Genomic DNA, 12488 nt, shown 5'->3' with positions numbered 1-12488 from the left:
AAGTGAGAGGCACTAGCGTTTATTTGAGATCAGGAAGAATAGCTATTCCGGAAGCACTGATTCAGGCAGAAGTCCAAATGGTGATCCGATTAGGAGACAAAGGTAAGGGGTGTTTATGAGAAGGGGAGCGGGGACAATTACATCATAGAAGGAAGGCCTTGCTATTGGTGCATATAAGCTAACAGAGCAAGGATAACTCTAAACAATGTTACTCATTTTCAGTCCAGTAGCCATCCGTCTGGAAGTCATAAAATCTGCTTTCTTGTTATCTTTGCAAAGAGTTCTTGGGGACACAAGGTTGCCTGGGACCAGTGCAGAGGTTATTTTGCCGTTTTAACATCCTAAAGGTTTGCAGCATCAGACGTGCAAGAGAGTTTCTCTGGGATGACAGTGCCATTTCAAAGAGGCTCTATTTATCATTATTATTATTATTATTATTATTTTGACAAGGCCAACTCATCCCACTGTAAAATACCAGGGTACAAATTACACAGTACTATAAAATAGAGTGCATTAATACAAACTATTAGAGTGTATAAATAGAAAAACTGAGGTACAGTGAGGCCAACAAATCAGAAAACTGCCACTGAAAAAATGGTTTATTGCTCCTAATTTCCAAGCTGAGAGGTCACTGTACAACATGCGGGGCCACGTGGAGAAGCATGAGGGAGAGCAGTGAGGTGGGGGAGGGGGAACTGTGGGCAAGAGCCTTTATTGTGGCTTCTGCAGGAAGGCTTGGGGAAAGTTAGGACTGGCTAATGTGAATGATGTCAGGACTCTGGGGCCTAGGGGCTGTCCCTAGTGGTCTGGTACCTGACCCTGGGGAGATTAGGGCCTGGGGAAAGGGGAGAGTGGGTTAGGTCTGATAAAGGAGATGGTTGGGGTGGGTTCTGCAGTGGTTGGTTTGCATTTGAAAAGCATGCCTCCCGCCCCCTGGGGGGCATAACTCCTAAGGCAACTGAGGGAGGCAGGAGGCCAAGGCCAGGTGGCCGGGGCACATTAATGGCTTGTCCAGAACAAAGTGTGTCGGCATATGCATGTAGGCAGATGTTACAGCATCAAGTACAGAAGCTAGAGACAGCCAATACAGCACTTGTGTCCTCTAAAGGGCACACTGTCCTCTAAGAACACATCTGGACAGACCTCTGAGTCTGCTTCTCTTGGAGAGCTAGTCCTTGCCTTCTCTGTGGTGAGGGACGGCCAATCCCATGGCCACTGGAACGGGAACAGAGTGCCTATCTACCTAGAGGCCTCCACCAGCAAAAAATCAACTGCCTCGCTCCAAAGCTTCCTCCTCTGGCTCTTTCTGGGCTGCAGTAACTCGAGCCTGCTGACTTCTGGGCTGAGATTAAATGAAAGGCATTTGAAAGCTCTTTGACTTAAATGCCTTTTAACAAACTATGGCCCGAAGGCCCAGTGCAGCCATCCACCTGCTTTTGTGAATGACGTCTTATCAGATCACAGCATGTCCACCACAACTTTCCACCACCTGGCAGAGTTGAGAAATTGCAACAGAGGCCATGTGGACCCCAGCATAAAATGCTTACCATCTGGTCCTTGACAGAAAAAGTTTGCCACCCCCATTTAAACGGTTAAATGGTTAGCACAACTGATCACACAACTAGCTGGGGCCTGAGGTGGAGGAACACGTCACACCCATGCACGCATCACAGAGGACACTTCCCCACTGTGAGGGCGCAGGGGCGGGGGCTGGGGAGCAGTGTGATAAAGAACAGGCAAAACCAAAAACACAGAATCCCAGCTCTCACCCAAACGGCACTCCAAGGGCACCCAGGGGAGTCACCAGGACCGTGGGGACCGCCGTGTAAGCCAAGAAGTTTCCGATCTGGCCGACAGCCACTGTCAAGAGAATCAGAGGGGTGTCACTGAGTTACAGAGCTCTCCTCTAGCAAGGATTGCGGGGTTGAATTTGGCGAGGCTCTGCTCAGAAGGGGCGACTTCTTTCCCATTGCTTGTGAGAAACCCAACGTCTGCATGTTTAAGGGCTCTACGCATTACTGGCCTGTCTCAGCCCTCTGTGGAGGTTCCCACGCTAACACGCAGTGACTGGCAGTGGGCAACATGCAGTCTATTCCCACTCTCTCCTTAACACATCCTTGTTTAAAGATGAATCATGTAGAGCTTCCTGTGTCCCTCTGATGGCCTGAGACCTACGCCAGAGTCTGGCACACCAAGTGGAAACACTACTGCCTGCACAGAATTGCACCAAGACAGAGCTTAAACATGAGCTCCTTAACGAAAGGGATTGACGTCTGCTGGGTAATTTCGTGCCTAAAAGACAATGAGACAAACAAACCTCAAGGTAGTTCTGGAATTTAGAACACAATTTTTCTTCATATATTTAAAGTTCTGAACTGTAATTTTCTTTTTTGACATTACAGCACATGACCTCTTTTATATTACAACATGTGCTCTGGTACTTAAGGCTGAGTGAAGAAACTTGCCTTTGTAAAAGCAATTATGTTCAGCAAAAACACTAAATTTCACCCGATGCCAACAGCCCAGCTACCGATGAGTAAGCAGGAGCTGTTTTAATTTCTTTGGGCCCAGGACAATCTGAGCTGGGCTACATTCAGGACGAGTCACCGGCAGCAGGAGGCTCTGCCCCTGCCTCCACGGCCTTCTGGTCCTCACTGCCAAGAAGAGCCAAGCTCACCCACCTTCCAGTCTTGCCAGAGGGTGACCAATCTGAGACGGGGAAGACCGAGTTCACCGCCACACGGGATACTTACTTGCAATTGTGCCTGCCCACCACACGATGTCTGTTAAATAGGAGGTACCTAAGAAACAGCAAGATGAACATGTCAGGAAAGGACGAAGCAAGAGGTTGACAAGCTGCATGCCCAAAAGAGGAATTTTTACATGCAAACTAAAATTGAAAAGACTAATGAATTTGTACTATTTCTTTGCCCTCTAAAGAGTCTTTTAGTCTGTAAATAGCAGCATGAGAAACCAAGAAAAATGGCAAAGATGCTTTCTGCGGCCAACACGAGCGGACCCAAACAACAAATGAAACCTTTATAATTTTTTTTTTTGCAGAGGGGGACTCAACACGCCACCCAGAGACACAAATATTCTTTGGAACGACGTTTGATGTTGATTTCAAATGAGATTGCTCTTCGAAGACCAATTCTCTTGTGTATTTACTATATCCCATTTATATAATTATTTCACCAGCACTGAATGATTTGCAACTTAACAGGTTAGTCAATTTTCCTAATTTGGAACCTTCTTGATATGGCTCTTTTCCAAGTACCTTACACTCACCCAGGGCTTCGACACATACACCATTCCTTGTATCCCTGTAGGTCCCTCCTCCTGCCTGTGTGACAGCTGCCTGCAGCAACAGGGTCCCCCAACCTGAGACACGTGTCTTTCAGGTATGTCAAAATGCTCCTCATCTGAGAGGTTTGTTTCATTTCTGATTAAAGTACCTAATTCTAGTTGGACATTTCAGTTCTGAGTAATTTGGTGTAATTAACACAGGAAGCCAGCCTATGTCATGGAGAGCAGAGTCATGGGTCACACAATACGTAAGTACTTAAAAGACAAAATGGGGCCAGTGAGTAATGACCGAGTGGGAGAAATGGTCGAGTCAGCATATCACCATTTGGTAACATCACAATCAAAGCCAATTTAGGCAGAATCATCAGTGGATAGTACAATGAGTGGACAGTTTGCTGAGGAGACTGTCATAGTCTCCATGAATCACCTCTGCCGGTTCTTTATTACAAAGAGAACAAGGTATCTTTTACAGTCCTCTATAGACAGCACCTTAACCAGGTGGTCAGAGGTGACGCTGTCAGCGACGGGACAAAGCAGCAGCATGTGCCTCCTGGGAGGATGCGCTGAGGACACCATGTCACATCTGTGGTGTTCCTGCCAAAGGGAACCTTGAAACAGCCTATGAATTAGCTGGCCTGCACTCTTCTAAAACAGGAAGGCCACGAAAGACAAAGAACAGCTAGCAACTACTGCTGATGAGAAAACTACGGAGAAATGGTGCATAGACACGACATGTGGTGCTAGGTGAAAAGAGGCTGCTGTGAAGGACGTATGGGAGCAATGGGCCACATCTAAATACGGACCATTGTAGACGAAAGACTAACACAACTCTTTCTCTTTCTGCTGTGACTTCTGGTTCACATTCTGGCTCTAGGGAGCTGACAGCCATGTGGCCAGGGGACAGCACTTAGCTAAAAATGACATCTGATGGGCAAATGGCACCTGACTGGAGGCCTGTGACACTTGGTGGAGAGTTCATCCCCTTGAGTCCCTAATCAGGTGCCATGCCTCTGGGAAGGGGCACATCTCCTGTTGGGCCCCGGAGCTCTGTGACTTTACACTTGGGGCAGGGGGGCGGGGGCGAGGCTGGTAAGGCAGGGCTGCTGTGGTCCCCCCTGCTGCCAGCCTCCAGCAGAGGAGGATGACACCAGCTGTGGCTCTGTCCTATGTCCTTCTGAGTGTGCCTGATGCAGATGTGGTGCTTATTGTCCTGTGAGTTCGAAAGGAGAGCTGAGCCTAAGAATGTCCCCCAGTGAGCCCTGTAGAACAGTTCTCAGCTATTAGTACAGAATCCACGTGGAATTTCCTGAATGTGCCAATCACACCACATCTATGTAAGAGAATGTCCCTGTACCCGAGACAACTGTGCTGGATATTTAAAAATGAAAGGTCATGAAGTCACCTCCAGAATGCCAGTGTGACCAGTTCCCCAGCAAAACCACCATAACTGGTGAATAAAGTAGTAAAACAAAAGAAAATCTACATCTCAGTAAGAATAATGAGTCTTTAGCACAGAGCTAATCCCCCCTCCCCCGCCCCCGAAAGTCCTAGTCACTAAACAAGGGAACACGCAAACAGTTCACAGAGATAGGGAGAGGAGTTGCTATCATATATTACCTAAGTTGTCCAGGTGTTGACAAAAAACATGAAAGACAACTGTTTCTGGAGTGTATTTTGGGAGGCACCTAGAGCACTTACATTCTTAGTGGTTGCCAGAGACTGGGTGGGAATGGGGGATATTTCTGAATGGGAGTATGAGAAAGGTCTGAAGACCAACAGTGATTACATTTACACAACACTGTGAATGTACTTAACACTATTGAACTGAACAGTTCAAAATGGCTAAAAGGGTAAATGTTATGTCATGTACATTATCCTTCCCTCTTAATACTGCTTTCATGCGAACGAACACAGCTAACAGCCATGACTTTCTCAGTCCTTCTGGACACAACAACCTTCATTTTCAGTTTCATGCTATGTCTTGCGTTCAGCAAACTGTCCCAGGCCTCAGCACAGAGGGACACACCAGCAAAGAAGAACTAGGCTCCATTCTCACTTTCCACCTGACAATGAATGGGGTTTGGTGGTGTTTCCTTCCAGGGAATGCTCCGTGGGCCCACGTTTTGCTTTATTAATCTGCCTTGCGTTTTCTTCACACTGATGATCACTTACTTATAGTCAGATGGCTCAAGTCTAAACCAGAGAAGGTTCCACCAAGGACCCCGGAACAGAAGCAACAGGAAAGCACAGACCTAGCTCGTTGCCACCTGGCACCCGCTGGCCTAGCGCACGGTTGTGCCTTGGGCACCCGCGAGGTCGCTGCAGGTCTTGCTCCCCCAAGTGCACCCCAGGCCAGGGCCGCAGCAGAGGCGGGAGGCCCGTGGCTCCTCGTGGGCAGCACCGCGCTCCGACCACTTGGGGGATGCGGTAAACACGGAGGTTTCCCTAGCAGCGGTGGGTGCGGGTGACAGGGACGCCTGGGCTCCTACCAGAGAGAGAAGTCGGCTGGAGAAACCCTCCAAAACCGAACAAGGCCTCTCCAGCCACTGGCAAGGGAGAAGCAATGGCGGCGACACAGCGACCGTCGCCAGGGCTCACGGGGTGACTCCCGGGCCACTTCTGGAGCCGCCGGTGGGAGCAGACGGGGCCGTGGTGCAGACGCATCAGGCGCACCCGGGTGGGCGAGGGGCCTCCGGTCGCGCAGCCTGCCGCTCCGAGATGTCCCACCGAGTCCGTTCTCCTGCGGCTCAGGGCTGGGACCCGAGTCCCCCTACCCTCTCACTCCCCCGCCTCCCAGCCTGCGCCCTCCACCGCCGACCCGGAGCACGGCCCACGGCCCGCGGCCCGCCCTACCTCGCCGCTTGGCGCGCACAATGCCCTTCTTCTGCAGCACAAACGTGGACCCGTTCACCAGGCTCGACACCACAGCCACGCCCAGGCCGAGCGACACGGCGGCGGGGCTCGGGCTGCGCGCCCCCTCCCCGGCCGCAGCTGCCGCCGCTGCAGTCCCCATTCCGCCCGCGCACGCTGTCTGCGCCTGCGCGCCGCGTCCACGGGCCTGGGGGCGGGGACCCGGGTGGGGACTTGCGAGCCTGACCCGGGAGGCGGTTGGAGATTGGGTGGGGACTTGGGGGAGGGGATGGGGAGCTGCGGTGTCTGGATGGGGTGTCGGGTGTGAGTAGTGTCCCATGCAATGTTTGGGATCCTAAGAGCGCTGGCAGTACGCAGTTCTCCTGGGGTCATGGTCCCTCTCTAGACCAACCGGGAGCTACACATGGGGCCTGAAACCAGAATCAGTGGGTTCGGAAACGCAAATGAGACCACTGAGTGGGCTGGGGAGTCAGCTACTTCCACACTGGAGCTTGTGATCACACCGTCTAATTTTCTAATTTATTTATATTTTTAAATTATAGTTGACATTAATTTCAGGTGTACAACGTAGTGATTAGACATTTATGTAACTTAGTGTTCACCTGGGTAAATCCAGCACCCACCTGACACCACACATGGTTATTACAATATTTTTATAGTATAATTTATTAATTATATACATACACAGATTTCTTGTGGTATTATCATTAAAATGGATAATCTCTGGATAGTGGAAATTTGGATGTTTTTTCTTTTTTAACATAAGCATCTATTTTTTTCCTTTTTTCATATGTCCATTATCAGGTTGAAGAGTTCCCTTCTCTTCCTAGTTGCTAAGTTTTTATGAGATGTAGGATTTTGTCAAAAGCATTTTCTGCATCTATTGAGATTAACTCATGGTTAATTATACTTAATAGCTTTGAGTGTGTAAACCAATCTTGAATTCTTGGTATAAAGACCACTTGGTTATGATGTATTATCCTTTATATATGTTGTTGGAACCTATTTGCAAAAATTTGTCTAAGAATTTTTTGCTTCTATGTTTATTAGGGATATTGGTCTTCTTGTAATGTCCTTTTCTGGTTTTGTTATCAGGGTAATGCTGGGCTTATCAAATGAAAATGTCCATTCCTCTTCAATTTTCTGGAAGGGTTTGTGTACAATGTGTTACTTATTTTCCAATTTCTTAAAAATGGAAGCTTAGATCCTTGATTAGATCCTTTTCTAAGTAGCTACTGTTATAAATTTCACTTTAACCACTGCTTTTGTTGCACCCCACAAATTTTGATACATTACTATATTTTAATTTTTATTCAATTTAAAATAGTTCTGGGCCGGCAGAGTGGCGTGTTGGTTAAGAGCTGGCTTGGGACGCCAGAGGGCCCCGGTTCGGATCCCACATATGAGGGCTAGTGACACTCCCCTCTACAGCTAAGATGCTGAACAACAGCTCAACCTGGAGCTGGGCTGCCGTGAGTACCAGGCGAGGCGTGGGCTGCAGTCCCTGCTGCAGTGGGTTGCCATGGGCTACCGTGTGTAGCCAGCAGCCAGCGGGAGGCCAGCAGCCGGAGGAGAGAGGCCATCCAGAAGCCGGGAACTGATCCGCCTCGCCCAGGAAGAGCGCAATGATGGTGCCAACTTGTGCCAGTGAAGCAATGTCCTCCACAACTAGACTAAAGAACAAAAGGACAGCAACTTGTCTGTTCCCTTTCCCCCAATTCCCCAGCGCTGTTCCTAGCCCCTAATTCCCCAATAAAAATCTTAAAAAAATAATAAAATAGTTCTATTTCCCTTGAGGATTTTTCTTTTACCCATGGAGTATCTAGAAGTGTGTTCTCTAAGTGTTTGGAGGTTATCCTGTTACCTTTTGTTGACTTGTACTTTAATTCCACTATAATCAGAGAACATACTTAGTATGACTTCAATTGTTTTAAATTTCTTATTACGGCCATTGGTTCAGTGGCACTGAGTCGCTATTTCCTTTTCGGATTTCCCTGCTACTATTGCAGATGCTCCAAGTATTTTGCTCAGGATTAGCTGCACTCAGTGGGACAGACAGGAGGAGGCTCCTGACCACCCGAGCCAGCCTCACGCGGTGTGCCATCATCCCTACGGGTGCCCCTCAAGTCCACCCCAGCCGGGCTGTCCTGAATTTCCCAGTATCGGAGAGTCCTACCCCAAAACCTTGCGAATTCTGGACGGGAGTACGTGTGTGCGTGTGTGCGTGCGTACGGCGGAAGTCCCGCCTCCTGGAGCCTGCGGTTGGCTCTGACCCCAAGGGTGTACTCCCAGGAGGAAAATGAGCAGGAAGACGCGTATTGGGAGGAGGAACGAGGGTGCGCCCCTTCCCCATTGGCTGGTTCCGCGGAGCAGCCTCGCTGCGATTGGCTGGAAAGAGGAGGCGGTGGTCCCGTATTGGCCCGCCCCTCTGGTCGCAAGAGGCGCCGGATCGCCGACGCGGGTCGGGCGGAGCCAGCGGCGGCTTGGAGGCTGTCTCCGCACGCCGCGGGAGCCAGGCGGCCGGGCCTCTGCGCGTCAGGTCCTCCTCTCCGCGGAGTGACGAGGACGGCTGGCGGCTGTGGCGGCGCGGGCTGGGACCCCGAGCTAGGCCGAGCCGGCGCGGCGGGCGTTGGCGCGGCCGCCGGACCTGGGCCTGCGCGGACCGTCGGCGGCGCGCGTCTCGGGCTGTCTTTCCATTTCTAAGTGATTATTGTTCTGGATTTTCCTGTAGAAAATTTTCTGATTGATATGTTTCACACACGACCCAGTGGTGTGGGGTAAAGTGGCAGAAGCATACTGCTGTCATTTGTGGTTGAAATGTGGGCTTCTTGTCTGTTTACCTTTTGGGTTTGAGGGGAGGGGATGACATTGTGGTTCGGTCTCCTGTGACCGTCCATTCTCAAGGTCTCGCCGACGTAGCACGGCCCCAGGCGAATCTCGCGTGTGTCTCTTAACCTGTATTAGAGGTACCCTCTCCTCCCCCATCTCTCTTCATCTCTCCTCTCACTTTCCTCCCCCAACTCTCCTCTCCCTCCTTTCTCTTCCCTTTTTGCCGCATTAAACCTTGCGGGAGGGTCTTTGTAAAAATCTGAAAAGCTTTTGGTATTCAACATTTCTGTTTTACTTGCAGGTCTGACAACTGGGAGGAAACTGGAGGAAAGATGCCTTCTGATTCTTTCTGTTTGGCTGCCCAGGATCGACTTGACTCCAAATGGTTGAAAACAGATATACAGGTGGGGTTTTGACATGCCTTTTTCTTGGTTTGTTTCGGCCTCCATATTTAAATTCCTGGTGTAGGCTTTCTTTAGGATAGGTAAGTGGATGCAAATCGATTTTGCCATATTAGAGAAGCAGGTTTATATCCTGTAACTTAAATTGTACCTTTTATTGTATCTGTTTTTACAGATTGTGTGTGGCTACATTTTAATTTCAGTTATTTGTAAGTGCAGGAAATTTGAGATCTTGTCATGCAAAAATTTCTCTGTTGTTTTTTTAAAGAGACCTGTATCATTCGTCACCATATCTTGGTGACTGTGATAGTTTTTGTTTTTAGATGTTCAGTTAATTATGTGGGGGAGTAGTGACATGCAGTAAATGATTATGTTCTGAAGAAACATTCATTGTATGGGGTCCTATGTTCAGTTAAGTTGTTTGTTTTGTCTTTGTGACTGGTCTTATTTAGAGGAGTGCTCAGATTTCCCCATCAAGAACACGTGGAAACAAAATGTTGGCCTTAGACTCTCTAATGTTATGATTTATGAGATAATTAATTATAACCTTGTCCAGAAATTAGCGAATAAGTAATAGCGGTAATATTTTCATGGACTGTTTTTACCCCAGGTTAGTTTTGTTTGCAAATGGTTGGCAAAAACTACTTTTTATAACTCCATATTACTAGCAAAAACAAGTGCCTGAAGCATTTTGTAGTATGTGTATGTGTTTTTTATCTTCCCTGAGGTTAACCATTTTAAGTATTTTTCAAGTACTCTACCTTTTAAAATATAATCTTACATACTGCATGACGGTTCATCATATATGAGTCATATATGTAAACAATTGATCATAGATACTTGTAATGAAGCATTATTGCCCCTCTTAATATTTTTTAAGTGTTAGTCTTTGCAGATATGAGGGCCAAGTGTTCAGAACTGTGTTGTGGATGATGGGATTGTTAATTATTAGTAGTGTAATGTTAGAAAAGAAAAGCACAAAGAGTTGGGTCAAGAATTGGTTATTGTCTTTTTTTTTAGCAATCGCTGTTTATTTTCCTTTGTCATCTTTTTTTTTAAGTGGGATGGGAATGTGAAAGATGAATAATTTTTTATTTCTGAATTCTTGAGATTCAGGCAAACTGATTTTAAGAATTGTTTTTATATTAGTGTTTATATATTTTGGAACACTTTTTGAAGTCAAGAACCTAATGAAGTTTTTTTCTTAGTAGTCATAGTTGAATAACTGCTAAATATGAGTCTTAGCATCTTGATCTAGAACCTGAGTTGAGTGCCTATGATGTCAGGCAGACATGTAAAAAGAAACACCACCTAGGCCTTAGAGTTCTTACCATTTTACTGTTGATTTATTCAGTGTACTATACAGTGCTTGGCCCCTCTTAGACGTTTTGAATATTATTCAGAAGTCTTCCAAACTCCTCCTTGGGAATCAGTGAAGAGCCTAGGTTTCGAATAGTGCACCAGAGGACAAATGTGTAATGGATATTGAAGCTATTTAGTATTGTGAAAAAAGTGATTACTGACCTTGGTTTTATGTAATTTCTTCGGTATTGCTTATTATATGTGAGGAGTGAATGTCGTTGTTTTACCCTAAGGAGTTACTTAGATGCAGCTTCACTCTTTGGAGCCTTCTACAGACACACACTGCGGTGCAGACCTCACTGTCAGGTCTCACCCTTATCTTGCTGGGGATGTCTCTCTCCACCTGGAGTGGGAAGTCTCCATTTCTTAGGTAGGGCTTTGTATTGGCAACAGAATTGATATCTGCTTAATGACTAAGATGTGGGGTAGAAACACGCTTCTTAGCCATAGGATATAGCAAATCTATTTTCTGCAGCTGTTTCTGTTTGAAATGCCCTAGAAGGTTTTAGTGACTTTGGAAAGGGAAAATTTTTGGACACTGTGAAAACTTTTAATGTGTGTGTATTATTAACACAAGCAATGATCCTAGACTATCTTTTATTTATTTATTTAAATTTTATTGGGGAATTGGGGAAGAGGAACAGACAATTTGCTGTCCTTATGTTCTTCAGTCTAGTTGTGGAGAACGTCGCTTCACTGGCCCATGTTGGTATTATCATTGCATCCTTCCCAGGTGAGACGGTCGCTCGCCGGTCATTGGACGGCCGCTCATGGCCGCTCACGAAAGCTCACACCCGCTGCCGGCCAGCCCCACTGCAGCCTATGCTGTCGCCGGCGACTCACTGCAGCCCAGCTCCAGGTCGAGCTGTTGTTCACCATCTTAGCTGTAGAGGGCGCAGCATCACTGGCCCTTATGTGGGATCCAAACCGGGGCCCTGCTGTCCCAAGCCAACTCCTGACCAACATGCCACTCGGCCGTCCGATCCTAGACTTTCTTGATTGTAGATGTTTAAACGAGTCAGGCCTAGGACTTTGCAACCAGCTTCCTCAAGTGGAGTACCCATTACATGATAGGCATCTATCTGGTTTCACATATGTAATGCTTTTTACTTTTTCAGCACTCTTTGCTGATTGTTGTGTGGAGTCCTTGAATCTTCATGTTTCCTTCACAGCTCTCTTGAAGAGGCAATACAATACAGAGAGCAGAGAGGTGTCAGCTATGTTCACTGCCGTTACCATTTTCATGTTTACAGGATAAGTCCTGTCTGATGTGCTTGCTGGGATTTTCAGTGAACCCAAAAGTCAATTAAGCAAAGGAAATATAGAAATAGTACATGATACCTTAAAAGCTTTCTATTTTTAAGACATATATGCATATTTATTTGCTAGTCTTCATGTAAGGCTAAGGGTTCTTTCTTGCATAAGCTGTACTCAGATGAATTTCCTACAGTTTCTATTTTTGGGTTCTTTGAGGTAGAGCATGAAATTAGATATGTATGAAGCAATTTTTCTTTAAACTTTTTATTTTGAAATAATAAGAGACTCACAGGAAGTTGCAAAGAAAGTAAAGAGGACGCTTATACTCTTCAGCCAGACTTCCCCAGTGGTCACATCTTATGTAACAATAGTACAATATTAAAACCAGGAAGTTGCCATTGGTGGGATGTGTGCATTGTTGTATACTGTTTTATCACGTGTCTGTTTGTGTTACCATCACCA

The 12488-nt window shown here is 47.0% G+C and overlaps 2 protein-coding genes across 2 annotated transcripts in view; one reads left to right on the top strand and one right to left on the bottom strand.

Annotated features, from left to right (window-relative positions):
* Nucleotides 1-6357, bottom strand: part of NIPA1 (NIPA magnesium transporter 1) — a 15608-nt gene extending 9251 nt beyond the window's left edge. The window contains exons 1-3 of the mRNA XM_019628909.1: nucleotides 6160-6357; nucleotides 2754-2801; nucleotides 1770-1860 (exon numbers count right to left, since the gene is read on the bottom strand). Of these exons, the coding sequence (XP_019484454.1) occupies nucleotides 1770-1860; nucleotides 2754-2801; nucleotides 6160-6319 (299 nt within the window). The 5' untranslated portion in view covers nucleotides 6320-6357. The remainder of the gene's footprint in view (nucleotides 1-1769; nucleotides 1861-2753; nucleotides 2802-6159) is intronic.
* Nucleotides 6358-8632: 2275 nt separating this feature from the next.
* HERC2 (HECT and RLD domain containing E3 ubiquitin protein ligase 2) overlaps nucleotides 8633-12488 on the top strand; it is a 156464-nt gene continuing 152608 nt past the window's right edge. The window contains exons 1-2 of the mRNA XM_019628905.1: nucleotides 8633-8880; nucleotides 9308-9410. Coding sequence (XP_019484450.1) covers nucleotides 9339-9410 — 72 coding nt within the window. The 5' untranslated portion in view covers nucleotides 8633-8880; nucleotides 9308-9338. The remainder of the gene's footprint in view (nucleotides 8881-9307; nucleotides 9411-12488) is intronic.

Source organism: Hipposideros armiger, unplaced genomic scaffold (assembly GCF_001890085.2).
Source record: "Hipposideros armiger isolate ML-2016 unplaced genomic scaffold, ASM189008v1 scaffold_814, whole genome shotgun sequence".
Taxonomy (NCBI): Eukaryota; Metazoa; Chordata; class Mammalia; order Chiroptera; family Hipposideridae; genus Hipposideros; species Hipposideros armiger.
The sequence above is the reverse complement of the archived record's forward strand: the minus strand, read 5'-3'. Positions and strand labels throughout refer to the sequence as shown.